This window comes from Megalops cyprinoides, chromosome 11, assembly GCF_013368585.1.
Source record: "Megalops cyprinoides isolate fMegCyp1 chromosome 11, fMegCyp1.pri, whole genome shotgun sequence".
Lineage (NCBI taxonomy): Eukaryota > Metazoa > Chordata > Actinopteri > Elopiformes > Megalopidae > Megalops > Megalops cyprinoides.
The window spans coordinates 4605930-4618171 of record NC_050593.1 but is presented as its reverse complement, the minus strand read 5'-3'; the positions used below and the strand labels follow the sequence as shown (position 1 = coordinate 4618171).

Genomic DNA, 12242 nt, shown 5'->3' with positions numbered 1-12242 from the left:
GTGGATACTTGAAGAATTAGCCAGCATCATCATATTACCTTGTGTGTACTTTGTGTGCACCTTGTGGGGGCAGTGAGTTCAGGTGATGCTGCTGCCGAAAATAGCCCTGGTGTTTGTGTCGCTGCACTGTTGTGAAAACACTGTAATCAGGGTGGAGCCCTCATGGTCCCGACATTCCCAAACCTATTAAGTGTGTTCATCTGCAGACGTTTGCAAAGATGTATCTGCAAAGCCTTGTGCTGCGGTCGCCGCTAGCGGATGGGGCGCACCTAAAAATACTACAATTATTCATCATCCTTTTTAGCTTAATTAGCTAATCATTGCAGTTTAGATGGAGGTGGGTGTATGTTCATTTACATGGATTTCAGAATGGATTACAGGCATGCTCCAGAAAAAAATTTAATTTGACATGTTTGACATTATGATAAGGATCAAGTACCTATGTGCAGGATTAAGCATTGAAACAGTGTCCTTAAGGGTGAAAAACAAGCCTTCCCCATTGTGATACAAGCTGCCTTTCAACCATTCAGAGCTTAGACTGAGTGCAACATTTCTGAAAAGCCGCTGTTTCAATGGATAGCTCTCTGATCACTTCAAGGCATCAAAAACGCACATAGGAAAACCGATGAGTGCATCTAAGTGTGGTTTGTGCATGTCTCTTTCAGCAAGTTCTCCATTCTCCATTGGAATGATTTCTGACTGTTATGTCTGGTTTCATAACAGGTGTCTTGCTAACACAAATAAACACACAGTTATGAATGTGCAATTGTGCATGTAAGTACTTGATACATAAACTATGTAAATCTTATGTTATGGCCAATTTTCCTTTACAGATGGAAGCTGAATTTTGAAAAGAGGCTGTCAGTTCGAAAGGTTTGAGATGAGCTGGGTTGAATTCAAATGTTGCGTTTGTGCTCAACAGCTCTCTACTGAGGCTACAATGTCTTACTTGAGTGCTGATGGGAAAAGTCCATACCTAGAGGTAGCAAACTACTTACATGTTAGTGTCAAACTTCATTTCCCATCAGCACATCTACATAAGAACTTCCAGTTTAAAGTCACAGTGATGGTGCAGTGTAAAGAGGATTTACCTGACAAGGGCTGGATAGTAAAGGCCTTGTGTTGCTGGATGAGGTGCACCTGGAACTCAAAGTCAATGGGACAGCTGCAGCTCAGAGGGATGGAGCGACTCACGCTGGGAAAAAACACACATGGCCACTGTTTAGCCACGGTAACATTCTCATTACATGTTATTAATTTCTAATGTAATATCAATCAGTGTCTACACATCACAAGTGTAAGCTGTAAGCTAAACAAATGCAACTGCACTCACATTTGTCATTCCTGATTACATAGCAATTTATATCTCATTAAGTCTGTTTATGATTAAGACACCTTTAATTGCAGACACATATATACTGATCATGTCTGCTAACAATACGTTTTGTTTTTACTACAACTACAAATAATAGTCATTAGACTAGAACAGAGGTGCCCAAATTCTTTCCTATGAAGGGCCAAAAATTATTCTGGATGGAGGACAGCAGGCCAAAAATAAATGTTGATCTTATGTGAAATTACATTGCATTAAAATGTATTATATTTTATAGAAAATTAACATTCTAAATCTAAAATAAAACTTCAAAATAATAAAAATACTACTCTTTAATCTGATTAACACCTTTGTAATCAAGAGTGGAAATTTGACTTCATCTTGAAAAATTCACAAAAATATGAAGTTAAACATCATAGTGACAACACTGAATAACAAATCAATATTGGATATTAAGTTTACATTGAGCAACATTTAAGTTACACATCATCACAAAATGCCCCCATGTGGTAGCTAATGAGCCACAATATCAAAACGTATTAACGAAAATTAGCTTCTCATTCACAGGGTCACTCGGAATGATTTGGTAATTTGTTTTATAGTAACGTTGGCTAAGTAATAACACCAACAACAGATTATTGGTCGGAAATACAACAGAATCCGCTAACCTGGGCTGCCAGGTTTAGCATAATTGTTTTGCCTAATTGGTATGATTTCGCACTGACTTCTGTGACTGAAATGGCAATAGTTTGGTTTCCTTACTGAGATCGTGTCAACTTAAATTAAGACATGCATTTTAGCCATCAGTTTCAACACTCGTTCCTTCGCAGAAATAGCCATGGTTTGTTTCCATGGTTAGCAGTTTATTGTAAGTAAACACTTGGCAGAGTGGCGTTTTAGTGCTTTTTCCAAGGCGAACCTTGTCGGGAAGCGGTTTTGATAGCGTGTAACACGATTTCAGCTTTTTATGTGATGTCACTTGAAATCAGACTGGCAGCTCTGTTGAAAAGGCTGACTGTAGTTTATCACAAAGACACGCTTCTTTAGTGCATTTTATTTCCTATTCAACCAGCCCTCGCTACACCCCTGCCCCTTTCCGCTCATCAGTTTTAAGGGGCGCATCATCTTACCCGGATGAATGTGGCGGCAGGAGAGCATAGCTCCTTGGTTTGGACCAAAGGCCCCAAATTGGGTGGCCCTGGTCTAGAAAATAGTTTAAATAGCCTTTTCAGGTGGGGGATCTCAAGTAAGCAGCTTTAAATAGCTGATTTTAGGTAGTGTGTGAGATAAAAAAGTTTTGTCTTTGTGGTTTCAGCTTAAGCTCGATCCACATCAGTGATTCAACCTTTGGCCTGATCCCAATCATCAGATAATGTTTATGTCTGTGGACAGAGCGCTGGTGACATTTGAGTCCCTAAATGGAAATGGAATTCGTGGACATGGCCAAAAGAATGGGCCACAGAGGGCACCCCCTGCATCCAATCACGGGCAGCCTTCATGTTCATGCCCCCCTCTCTGTAACGTACCCCTCTTCAACCGATCTGACACAAACAGGAACCAAGAGCATCGGTGGTCGACAAGGCCCCAAGCAAAGCAAATAACAGCAGGTGATTTGTCACGGCCCACCGCCATGTGTAAACACTTCCTAATTTGCTAAACACCGGCATGCACACAAAGCTGTCACTAAGGTGCTCCACTTCCTCATGCCTCGCACTCTCTCCAGAGGCAAAGTCACACCCCGTCGCATCTCATTCGGCAGGCTGCCTCCTGTCTCCCCTGTTGGGTTACTTCTCACTTTATAAATAAACCCTGATTTCACAACACCTCGCTGCTGCGACTCTGCTTTTTCATCAGATGACTCTGTCCCATAAAAGCCAATCTGTGTAAACTGTTCATTGTTCTAAGCAAATTTAGGAAACCAAAATAAACTTCCATTAGTCCACTGGGAATTTAAAAGTGAGTTCAGTTCCGATTACATTACATTACATTTTCTCAGTGAATGCCATTTTCAAACATGACTCATCTTCTTCATTATACAATAACATATTTGCATGTAATAATATATAATATTATTACATACATTTGTAATACATGTATTACATGCACATGCTAAGAATTTGTGTAGCATTTGTCCTAAAGCAAACAAAGGTAAATAGCTTCTTGGCATGAGATAAATGTCTCACACAGGGATAAAACATATAGCCTCCTGGTTACCCTCCACTGTACCACACACACTGATAAAGCCTTTGGTTGTTGTGCTGAAGTGTTTACTCCTGCAGCACTCCTCCCTGCCACTTTCACTCCGCGAGATAACCTGAGGTAACTAATGCAGACAAACTCACAAAGTCTTTTTTCTGATATCTGAAAACATAAAGATGCTTTGGTTTTGAGTTTAGTGACTATGCTTCAGAAGCTGGCTGTCCTTCCTGGTTCTGGAATTTCATGAATCATTTCCAGAGAATGTTCAAATCGAACGCCATCAACAGTACAATAACTCCCGACACCCATTCCTGCGGGAATGTAAGTAGGTGTGGTGAGTTTGATAAAATGATCACAGACACCTTTGTTCTAGGTTTGAACCAAAGATCAATCCTGAGATTGTTGGGGTTATTTTTGACACAAAGGTACATGAAGCAAATCTGCCAGCATTCTTTGTAATTCTTCTCAGTGGCCTGCAATTTCTAGTGGAGAAAATGGAGATTTTGTCCTCGAAGGCCTCAAGCACTTCCGATGGCACTCTGTACCTGAATTTGATTGAGTCTATCTGGCCGAAATTATCAACAAAATAATGGAAACACCAAATGGTAAATGACTATTACTTAAGTCAAAAGGAGTTGAGCTGCCTTTTGCCTGCAGAACATCTACAATTCTTCTGGGAATGCCTGTAAGTTTTATACTGATTTATCCCACTGTTTCTAGTGGAATATTGGATCATTCTTCAAGAAGCAAGGCCTCCTCCCCACCTATTTGACCAAGTCTCAACAAAAACTATGTTGTGAGTTTCACAAAGCTGATATTTATAGTAGGACTGCCATTCTGAAACTGTTTGTAACCAAGGCCAATCCACAACAATGCATAACCTGGTGTAATGAGTGCAAAATCTGGACTTCTGAGCAGTGGAAGAAAGTAATATATGGTCTGTTTTTTTTTTCAGTTTTTTTTTTTACTCTTTTTACGTCTGGTGGCTTTTTATTAGGAGAAAGCCAAAGGAAGCCTTGAACCCACACTGCCTGTTGCCAGGTCTGAGACATGGCAATGGATCTGTTATGGTATGAGCAACCATCCAATAGGAGTCACTGGGTCCAGTTATTACTTTCTCCATTTAGGCAACCAGGTGCACCCTTTTAGGCACCTATGGTACAAACACTGTTTCCTCAAGATGTTTCTACATTCCAAGATGAGAACAACTACATACACACAGCTAAATGGATTCAAGAGTAGTTTTATGAATGTCAGGATGAAGTCAAACACCTTCCATTGTCTCCCCAATCACAAGATGTAAACATCATTGAAGCTTTATGGGAAGTTCTGAAACACAGAGTGAGGAGTAGATCTCCAGCTCCTTCATCTGTCTAGGAACTGAAGGCTTTCCTTCTTGAAGAATGGCCCAATATCCCACAGGAAACAAAACTTGTATAGCTGCATTTCAAAAAGGAAAGAAGCTGTTCTGAAAAAGGATGGCCCAACTCCTTATTAGTAAGAAATATTAACATACCATTTGTGTGTGTGCATGTGTGTATATATCTATGTATCTATCTATATATTGTTTCCATACACACACACACATATATTAACATATAAGACTCATTCAGTCTATTAGATTATTTTCTAATTTAATTTTTAATCCTTGAAGTTTATCTTTAATGTCTCAATTTATCCGTGCATTTTGTTATTTCTGTCCATTTTCCTCCATCTGTTTTTGAGAACGATGTAGTTATCTATACTGTTATGACTCTGCTTTGATACTGTGATGGGCTCTGCAGAGAGCTCTGAGCAGTTCCTCTGGCCATGAATCACACAGCTAATGCTTCATTGAGGAGCTCAGACCAAACTCCATTAAACCGTCATCGGCATATTTATTACCACACTTTATTCCCCTTTTCCCTTCATTTCAAGCACATTAAATGCCATGAGAGGAAAGGGGGTTCCTCAGCCCCAGGGGAGTGACGTTCGGGCCTCCAGTTTGGGCCAAGAAGGGAGACCCCAACTCTCAAAGTGCTGCTCCCCAATCCTCCTCTGACCAATATCCGACCCTCGCTCTCTTGTCTCTCAATCCATCACTGTTGCCCTTGCCTTCAACTGGATTATTAAAAAGGAATCTTTATGGCCTTCTGCTTAAAGATGATAATACGCTGCGTGTTTATTCCTCAAAGGAGCCTGGTTGGTCCCTTATCATGTCGTGCTAGCCATTCATTTTATCAACTGACACTCATTCGGATGGAGGAGCGGTCAAGGCTCGAAAGGCGCAAAGATGGCTGATTTCAGTCTCTGAATATTTTTCAAACGATGGCATGTTCACCTTACGGGTGACACTAGAAATTTACCTCAGGATAGTCGTGGGAGGAGGGGCAACGAAGTGACAAATACTAACACAGACACTGTAAAACCCACACTTGAATCAAGCTGTTATGCTACTAGAAGGACTGTGCAAGTTTGACACAATAATCAGCAACACCAATTTCCATTTTAGATGACTAGAATGACTTTTTCTACATTCTCTGTCATCCAATCTGGCATCAAAAACATGTATTAATGTCTTGATGGTGTCTTGAATTTTCCACCTTATTTTCAGCCATTGAAAGAATTTAGCTGAACATTCGCCACCAAGAACAAACCCAGGCAAACAGCCCTTATTAGTCTAGTTTATAAGTTATTCAGTCAAAAAGGACAATCCACTGGATTTATAAAACAACCTAAAACATTTCAATGATGTTATAACCATATTACCAGATGTAAAATATGTCTGAACCCAGCAACCTCACCTCTGGCCCAAAGGGACGGGCGGCAGACTGATGTGGGGTGGGACGTCCAGGTCGTCGATGATGGGGTACGCATGGACAGGGACCAGAAGGTTCTCGTCTCCCTGGAAATGACATCACATTGGAGTGGGGCTCACTGTTTCATCCATTCAGAGCCTTGCTCTAAATTACTATCCAAACAGTGAGGCGATACCGCTACTCCACACCACTTCCTTTTTTTGTGTGTTTATCACCAATTTGTAGCACATCGGGAAACGTCCATGTCATTTATTTAGCTTGAAATCAAATATTTGTATCATTGTGAATACAAAACAACTTGGAACCTCTGGATACTTCCAAAAGTCTACAGAGCCATAATGTGACATCAATATCAATATTCAAGTATCTCATGTTTGCAAAAAAAAAACAGGAAACCATATTTAATACAAATACTATCAGAAATATACAGAAGTACCAGCATTCAGAAAAATACACATTTTTGACTGAGGATATAAAAGGTGTGTATGTGTGTGTGTGTGTGTGTGTGTGTGTGTGTGTGTGTGTGTGTGTGTGTGTGCGTGTGTGTGTGTGCGTGTGCGTGTGTGTGTATGAGTGTGTGTGTGTGTGTGTGTGTGTGTGTGTGTGTGTGTGTGTTTGTGAGAGTGACAGATTTGAGAGGATTGCTGAGAGGTGTCCAGCGCTCATCACGTTGCACACCTCCATGAATGCAATGAGAGAACCATGGCAGTTGCCCTCAGATTCCTACCTTGCAGTGGACACGGATGCAATCGTAAAAATAGCGCCACTCGTCTGGGCAAAAGTGCACCTTCACTGTATATGCCAGCCCTGGGACCAGCCGATACTGCAAAATACACATGCTCCATCGTCAGGCGTTCTTCACTTCAGTGAAAGGGCAGTGTCCTTACAAAATGGAATACATGTTGCAATATACAATTCAAAGTAGGTTATGAATGGCTGTCATACCTAACAGTACTGTTCGTCTTCCATTTTGTATGTACTGAAAGTACAGCATGTAACTCTGGACAAGAGTATGTTAAATGCCTAAATATAAATGTAAAACAAAGTAATATATTGTTTAATAGGTTTTTTTCTTGAATATAACACATCAATAGGTGAAGTTGCACTTACTGCACAATATACCCTTTACAACTGAATTTCAACAATCTTACAATGTATTTACATACTGGAGATAATTTCATTGGATATAATGCTTGTGAAACATTTAGTATTGAACTGATGATATTCAAGTTCTGTTTGCAACTTTGCAAATTGCAAATATGTTGCCACTTTGGGCTTCTACTGAGTCATGCAACAAGTTTGGCTCGTAATGGAAAAGTTGATTCCACTCAGATTTTTAATACCTCAGGAAAACTGCTTTTAACACTAAGCTAAAGCTCCATACTTACAATCCTTACTCCTCACCTAACCTGAAGGAAAAAAACCTAAGTCAAAATAAGGTAGATGTAAACTGTCAAACATAAAAAGAGTATAAAAAGAGGATGGCACTAAGACATTTTAAAATGAATTTACCTTTTTGGAATATTTTGTCTGAAAGTACTTAGTCTGGGTGGGCAGAACGTGTATGTTTATCACCTCCGAGGAAACATTGATGAGTTTCTGTGAATGAAATAATGACAAATCTAGAGTTCCCATCATGCTTCTGTAATAAGTACAAAGGTTCGCTGTGGTCTTCATAAGGGCTGACAATGACCATGACCAGGACCATTACACTAACTGTATATTGAGCAAATATATCAAAATACAGTTTTACACATTTTGAAACTTATTTGAGAACTAGCAAATGTACACATTCTGAAATGTATATGAACATTCATAACTAACGTAACAACTGGCTTTTATTATCCAATAAAAAGGTCTTGAGTGCCTCAGCAAAATAATATGATAGGTTCCAATCATTGAGTGATGCACCACACATGGTAGCACCACCTTTGGAGGTTCACAAAGCCTCACTCTCCCATCACTTTCAACAGAGTTTGTGTTCCGTGCATTGTGTATGAGACCAATTGGAGTAGATCAAACAATGACCTTAAATAGTGCTGAAACATCAGTTGCAGAAAATGATGTCAAAGGTGAAGGCCCTGATCAGGACAGCTTTCTCAGACCATACAAGGAATTTTGCATCTTCACTTACCAAGACTTGCTGGTAGTTCTTCCCTAGCTGAAAACCACCGAAGTGAAGCACCGAAGGCTCGGCTAGAATGACCTCATTACTCTGGAGTTTGGCAAAGATCTCTGGGATGTGAAAGAAGACAAGACACCTTATGGTCTATGCTTATCTCACTGTACTTCGAGGCATACAGTAGATGCCTTCAAAATCAAGTATCATATACAGTAACATATGTAATATTATTCAATATATAAAAATGCTTTAAAGCAATTTAATACCCTGGTGCCTTAGGACAATCATTTGCATTCCATATGAGCTCTAAATCAATTAGATTTGGCCACCAAATGAGCCCTAAACTCACTTCTGGGAATTATTATTCTATACCATTGATTATCTATGCAGATACACTTATGGGGTGACTGGGATAGCTCACATTTCACCCATTTCATGATTACTGAAGGAATTCAGGTTCCTCCCTTAAGGGTATAACAGCAACACTGCATCGAGCATCCAAACCTTCAACTGTCTGCACACACAGATTACACAGGCAACAAAGGAATCGGTGTCGTACTGGTTTCCAGGAGATGGTGGGGCACATCCGCATTCTTCCTGGTTTCCTCCACCAGCTGCCCCAGTGGAAGGGCGGTCTTCTTCCTGAAGCCACTGCTGAAAGACTCGGCCCCAGAGTGAGCCACCTCCATTGTTGCCCAGTGCTCCTATATGCCACGTTCCAAGATTAACTTAGCCATCGGGGCTGGAGGAAACACCCGGTGAGCCAGGTGAGCACTTACATCACATTACATTATGTTTGCATAGCAGACACTTATCCAGAGCTTTTTAACACATCATCCATTTACAAAGCTGTGTATATATACACACTATATGAACAAAAGTATTCAGACGCCTGACCATTACACCAACAGGGACTGTAATGACATTGTATTCAAATACATATACTTTAATATGGAGTTGGTCCCCCTTTTGCAGCTATAACAGCTTCCACTCTTCTTGGAAGGTTTTCCACAAGATTTTGGAGTGTTTCTGTGGGAATTTGTGCCCATTCATTCTGTAGAGCATTTATGAGGTCAGGCACTGATGTTGGAAGAGAAGGCCTGGCTCGCAATCTCCGTTCCAGTTCATCCCAAAGGTGCTCAATGGGGTTGAGGTCAGGGCTCTGTGCGGGCCAGTCAAGTTCTTCCACACCGAACTCATCAAAGCATGTCTTTATAGTCCTTGCTTTGCGCACTGGGGCACAGTCATGTTGCAGTTAAGGCAGTCCAGGTTGAGGACATAATGCAAGGGTACAACACCAGTGTGCAGGCAAACTCTGGATTACTACCCCCTATGACTACACATTGCCTGTCCAGCTACGATTACACTGAATGTAATCATACACGAATTACAGAGATGATATAACGTAGTACAACTTATAGTAATAAAATATCTGAGGGATTTTTGTGCAGTCCTGTAAAAAAATGCAGGGTTATCAGCAGCACCTGAGAAATGTGCCTTTATCATTCAATCTTAAATCGATTGCTTCTGTCTCCCCCATGCAAGCCCTCCTATGAAGCATGAATGGCAAACAAAGGAACAGAGTCATACTAGCACTAAAGGGTCTTCGAACCAGGAATGATTGATATCATTTTTTCCCGTATGTATGTGTGCATGTATGCATGTATGTTTATGTGTGTTTCTGTTCTTATTCAGGGTTACACCACTACACACTTTCCCCCACAGCTTATTCAAGTAACATAACCGAAATCAATATGCATGCCATGTTAGAGATAAGAGGGTACACCATTGGAGGAATGCTGTCTCTAAGGCTGAGAGGAAGGGTTCTTTATGAGGATTGGCTACTGGGTCATCTTTACAATCCATTTTGCTAACTGACAAGGATACCCATGATAAGCTCTCCTGCTCCCATCAGATTGTTCCTGTCCATACATTCATTTTTTTTCTGTTCATCTGTGAGATTTGATCTTACACGTAATTGATGAAATTATGACAAATGCCTTACTACCACAATATCTGCAGTAGCATCTTCCTGATTGATTCTGTTACCGAAATGTATATATAAATAAATAATGGCCAGTAACCAGTATGATAAAAATGAGAATAATTACCTTTCATCAATTTGTTATTCAAGAACACTAGCATGTTTCAATGGCACCGGGAGACTTCAGTGTCTCATTTGTCTGTCCTCAAGAAGAAAATGATAGGATAAGGCATTCTCAGTATGTTGCCTGAGCGTTTTACAGTGAGGACAGATTTTTGAAACTGTTGGAAAACGTTTAAGAAGTTAGATATACCTTGAAAACTGATGATGAAAAAACAACGCCTCGTCGTCTTATTATTATTATTATTATTATCATTATTATTATTAGTAGTATTATTACAACCTCTGTTGTTGAACATGTTCTCACTATACAGTAACGTTGGCTTATCTAAAGCGCGGTATTATATTAGTGAGCTATACTCCATGTAAAGCTTCATAAATAACAAAGAAAACAATTATCAACCAGTAAACAGATATTCAGACTAACATTTAACTCTTCCCTATAAATGTACATTTAATAAAGTCACAAAGTGCCACAATCCTGCTATGGTAACGAGGGCCCTCAGGCCCTGCAGCTAGCTAACACATAGCTAACTTCCAGCATCTGTGTCTGGTGGCTCTTCGTGTCAGCTGTTGCCACTGGCTGACTAGCTGAAAATATCGCTGGCATTTTTTTAAACTAAGGAAAATCAATAACGATAGCTGTATGAACTTACGAGTTAAATTGCACCAGCACGATTAAATTTACCTCACCGAACACAATCTCCTACCTTTGCTGTCTCTAATCAGTACTGGTCTAGTTAGCTAGCAAACTAGCTAACCCTAACTACAGTTGGTTGCACACTGACGCATCTGTGCTTGCCAGGCAGCTATTTTTCATACCGGTGAACCAGAGCCTGTAGACGACGCGATCACTGTTACATGTTTTTTTTTTTTTATGTATCTTTTGATCAAAGGCGAATATGTGTACCTGTTATTTTCTCGTGCATACCTCCAACTTCCACCAAACATTTACTGTCACCATGGTGATGCTCTGGTTTTCCGGGGCGTGTACTGAACGCGTGCCGAGTGTGGAGCAGGTTCCACTTCCAATCTGAAACTTTACAACAGAGCAGTTTGTGCGCTCTCAAACTTAACTTCAGCCATTTAATCCACATTTCTCATTCTGATCGAGGATCAGATGGCAGCGCTAAATTAAAAGCATAACGTTACAATGTTAATTTCAAGAAGAACAATTTTTGCAAGCCAATCCCCGTGTGGCAGCGCATTTTTACATCAGCCTAAATTTGAATGTAGGCCCTATCTTTTTTATTTTAATAAAACAGAAGGAACGAGTATTTGGCCAGACAGGCTAAAATTCCAATAAACACCCCCCAGTTCATCACTAAAGCTCGTGCATACTACTACTACTACTACTACTGCCTATAATACTGACTACAATGCAAATTTGGCTATTCTTTAAATTCAACATAAGAGTTCATACAAATGAAAAGAGAATATTTTCTCCGTGTAGGATATATTATCAATCGTATACAGTACTTTTCATGTAAAATGTAAAGCGAAATGAGTGAAGCAGATTCAATTTTAAAAGGCTTATAAACTGAGATCTTTTCCAAAATTTAAAGATCTAACAACGCACCAAATGCTTCGTCGATATTACAATGTAAATCTGCAGCAAGTGTAGGCTATGTATAGCCAACGCATTATAGCTTAACGCCTTCCATCTAGAAACAGTGTAGAACCTTG

At 40.1% G+C, this 12242-nt stretch overlaps 1 protein-coding gene across 1 annotated transcript in view; it reads right to left on the bottom strand.

Annotated features, from left to right (window-relative positions):
* cfap221 (cilia and flagella associated protein 221) overlaps positions 1 to 11507 on the bottom strand; it is a 41628-nt gene extending 30121 nt beyond the window's left edge. The window contains exons 1-7 of the mRNA XM_036540737.1: positions 11467 to 11507; positions 9012 to 9194; positions 8465 to 8565; positions 7843 to 7929; positions 7058 to 7153; positions 6316 to 6416; positions 1092 to 1195 (exon numbers count right to left, since the gene is read on the bottom strand). Coding sequence (XP_036396630.1) covers positions 1092 to 1195; positions 6316 to 6416; positions 7058 to 7153; positions 7843 to 7929; positions 8465 to 8565; positions 9012 to 9141 — 619 coding nt within the window. The 5' untranslated portion in view covers positions 9142 to 9194; positions 11467 to 11507. The remainder of the gene's footprint in view (positions 1 to 1091; positions 1196 to 6315; positions 6417 to 7057; positions 7154 to 7842; positions 7930 to 8464; positions 8566 to 9011; positions 9195 to 11466) is intronic.
* Between the last annotated feature and the right edge of the window lie 735 nt (positions 11508 to 12242).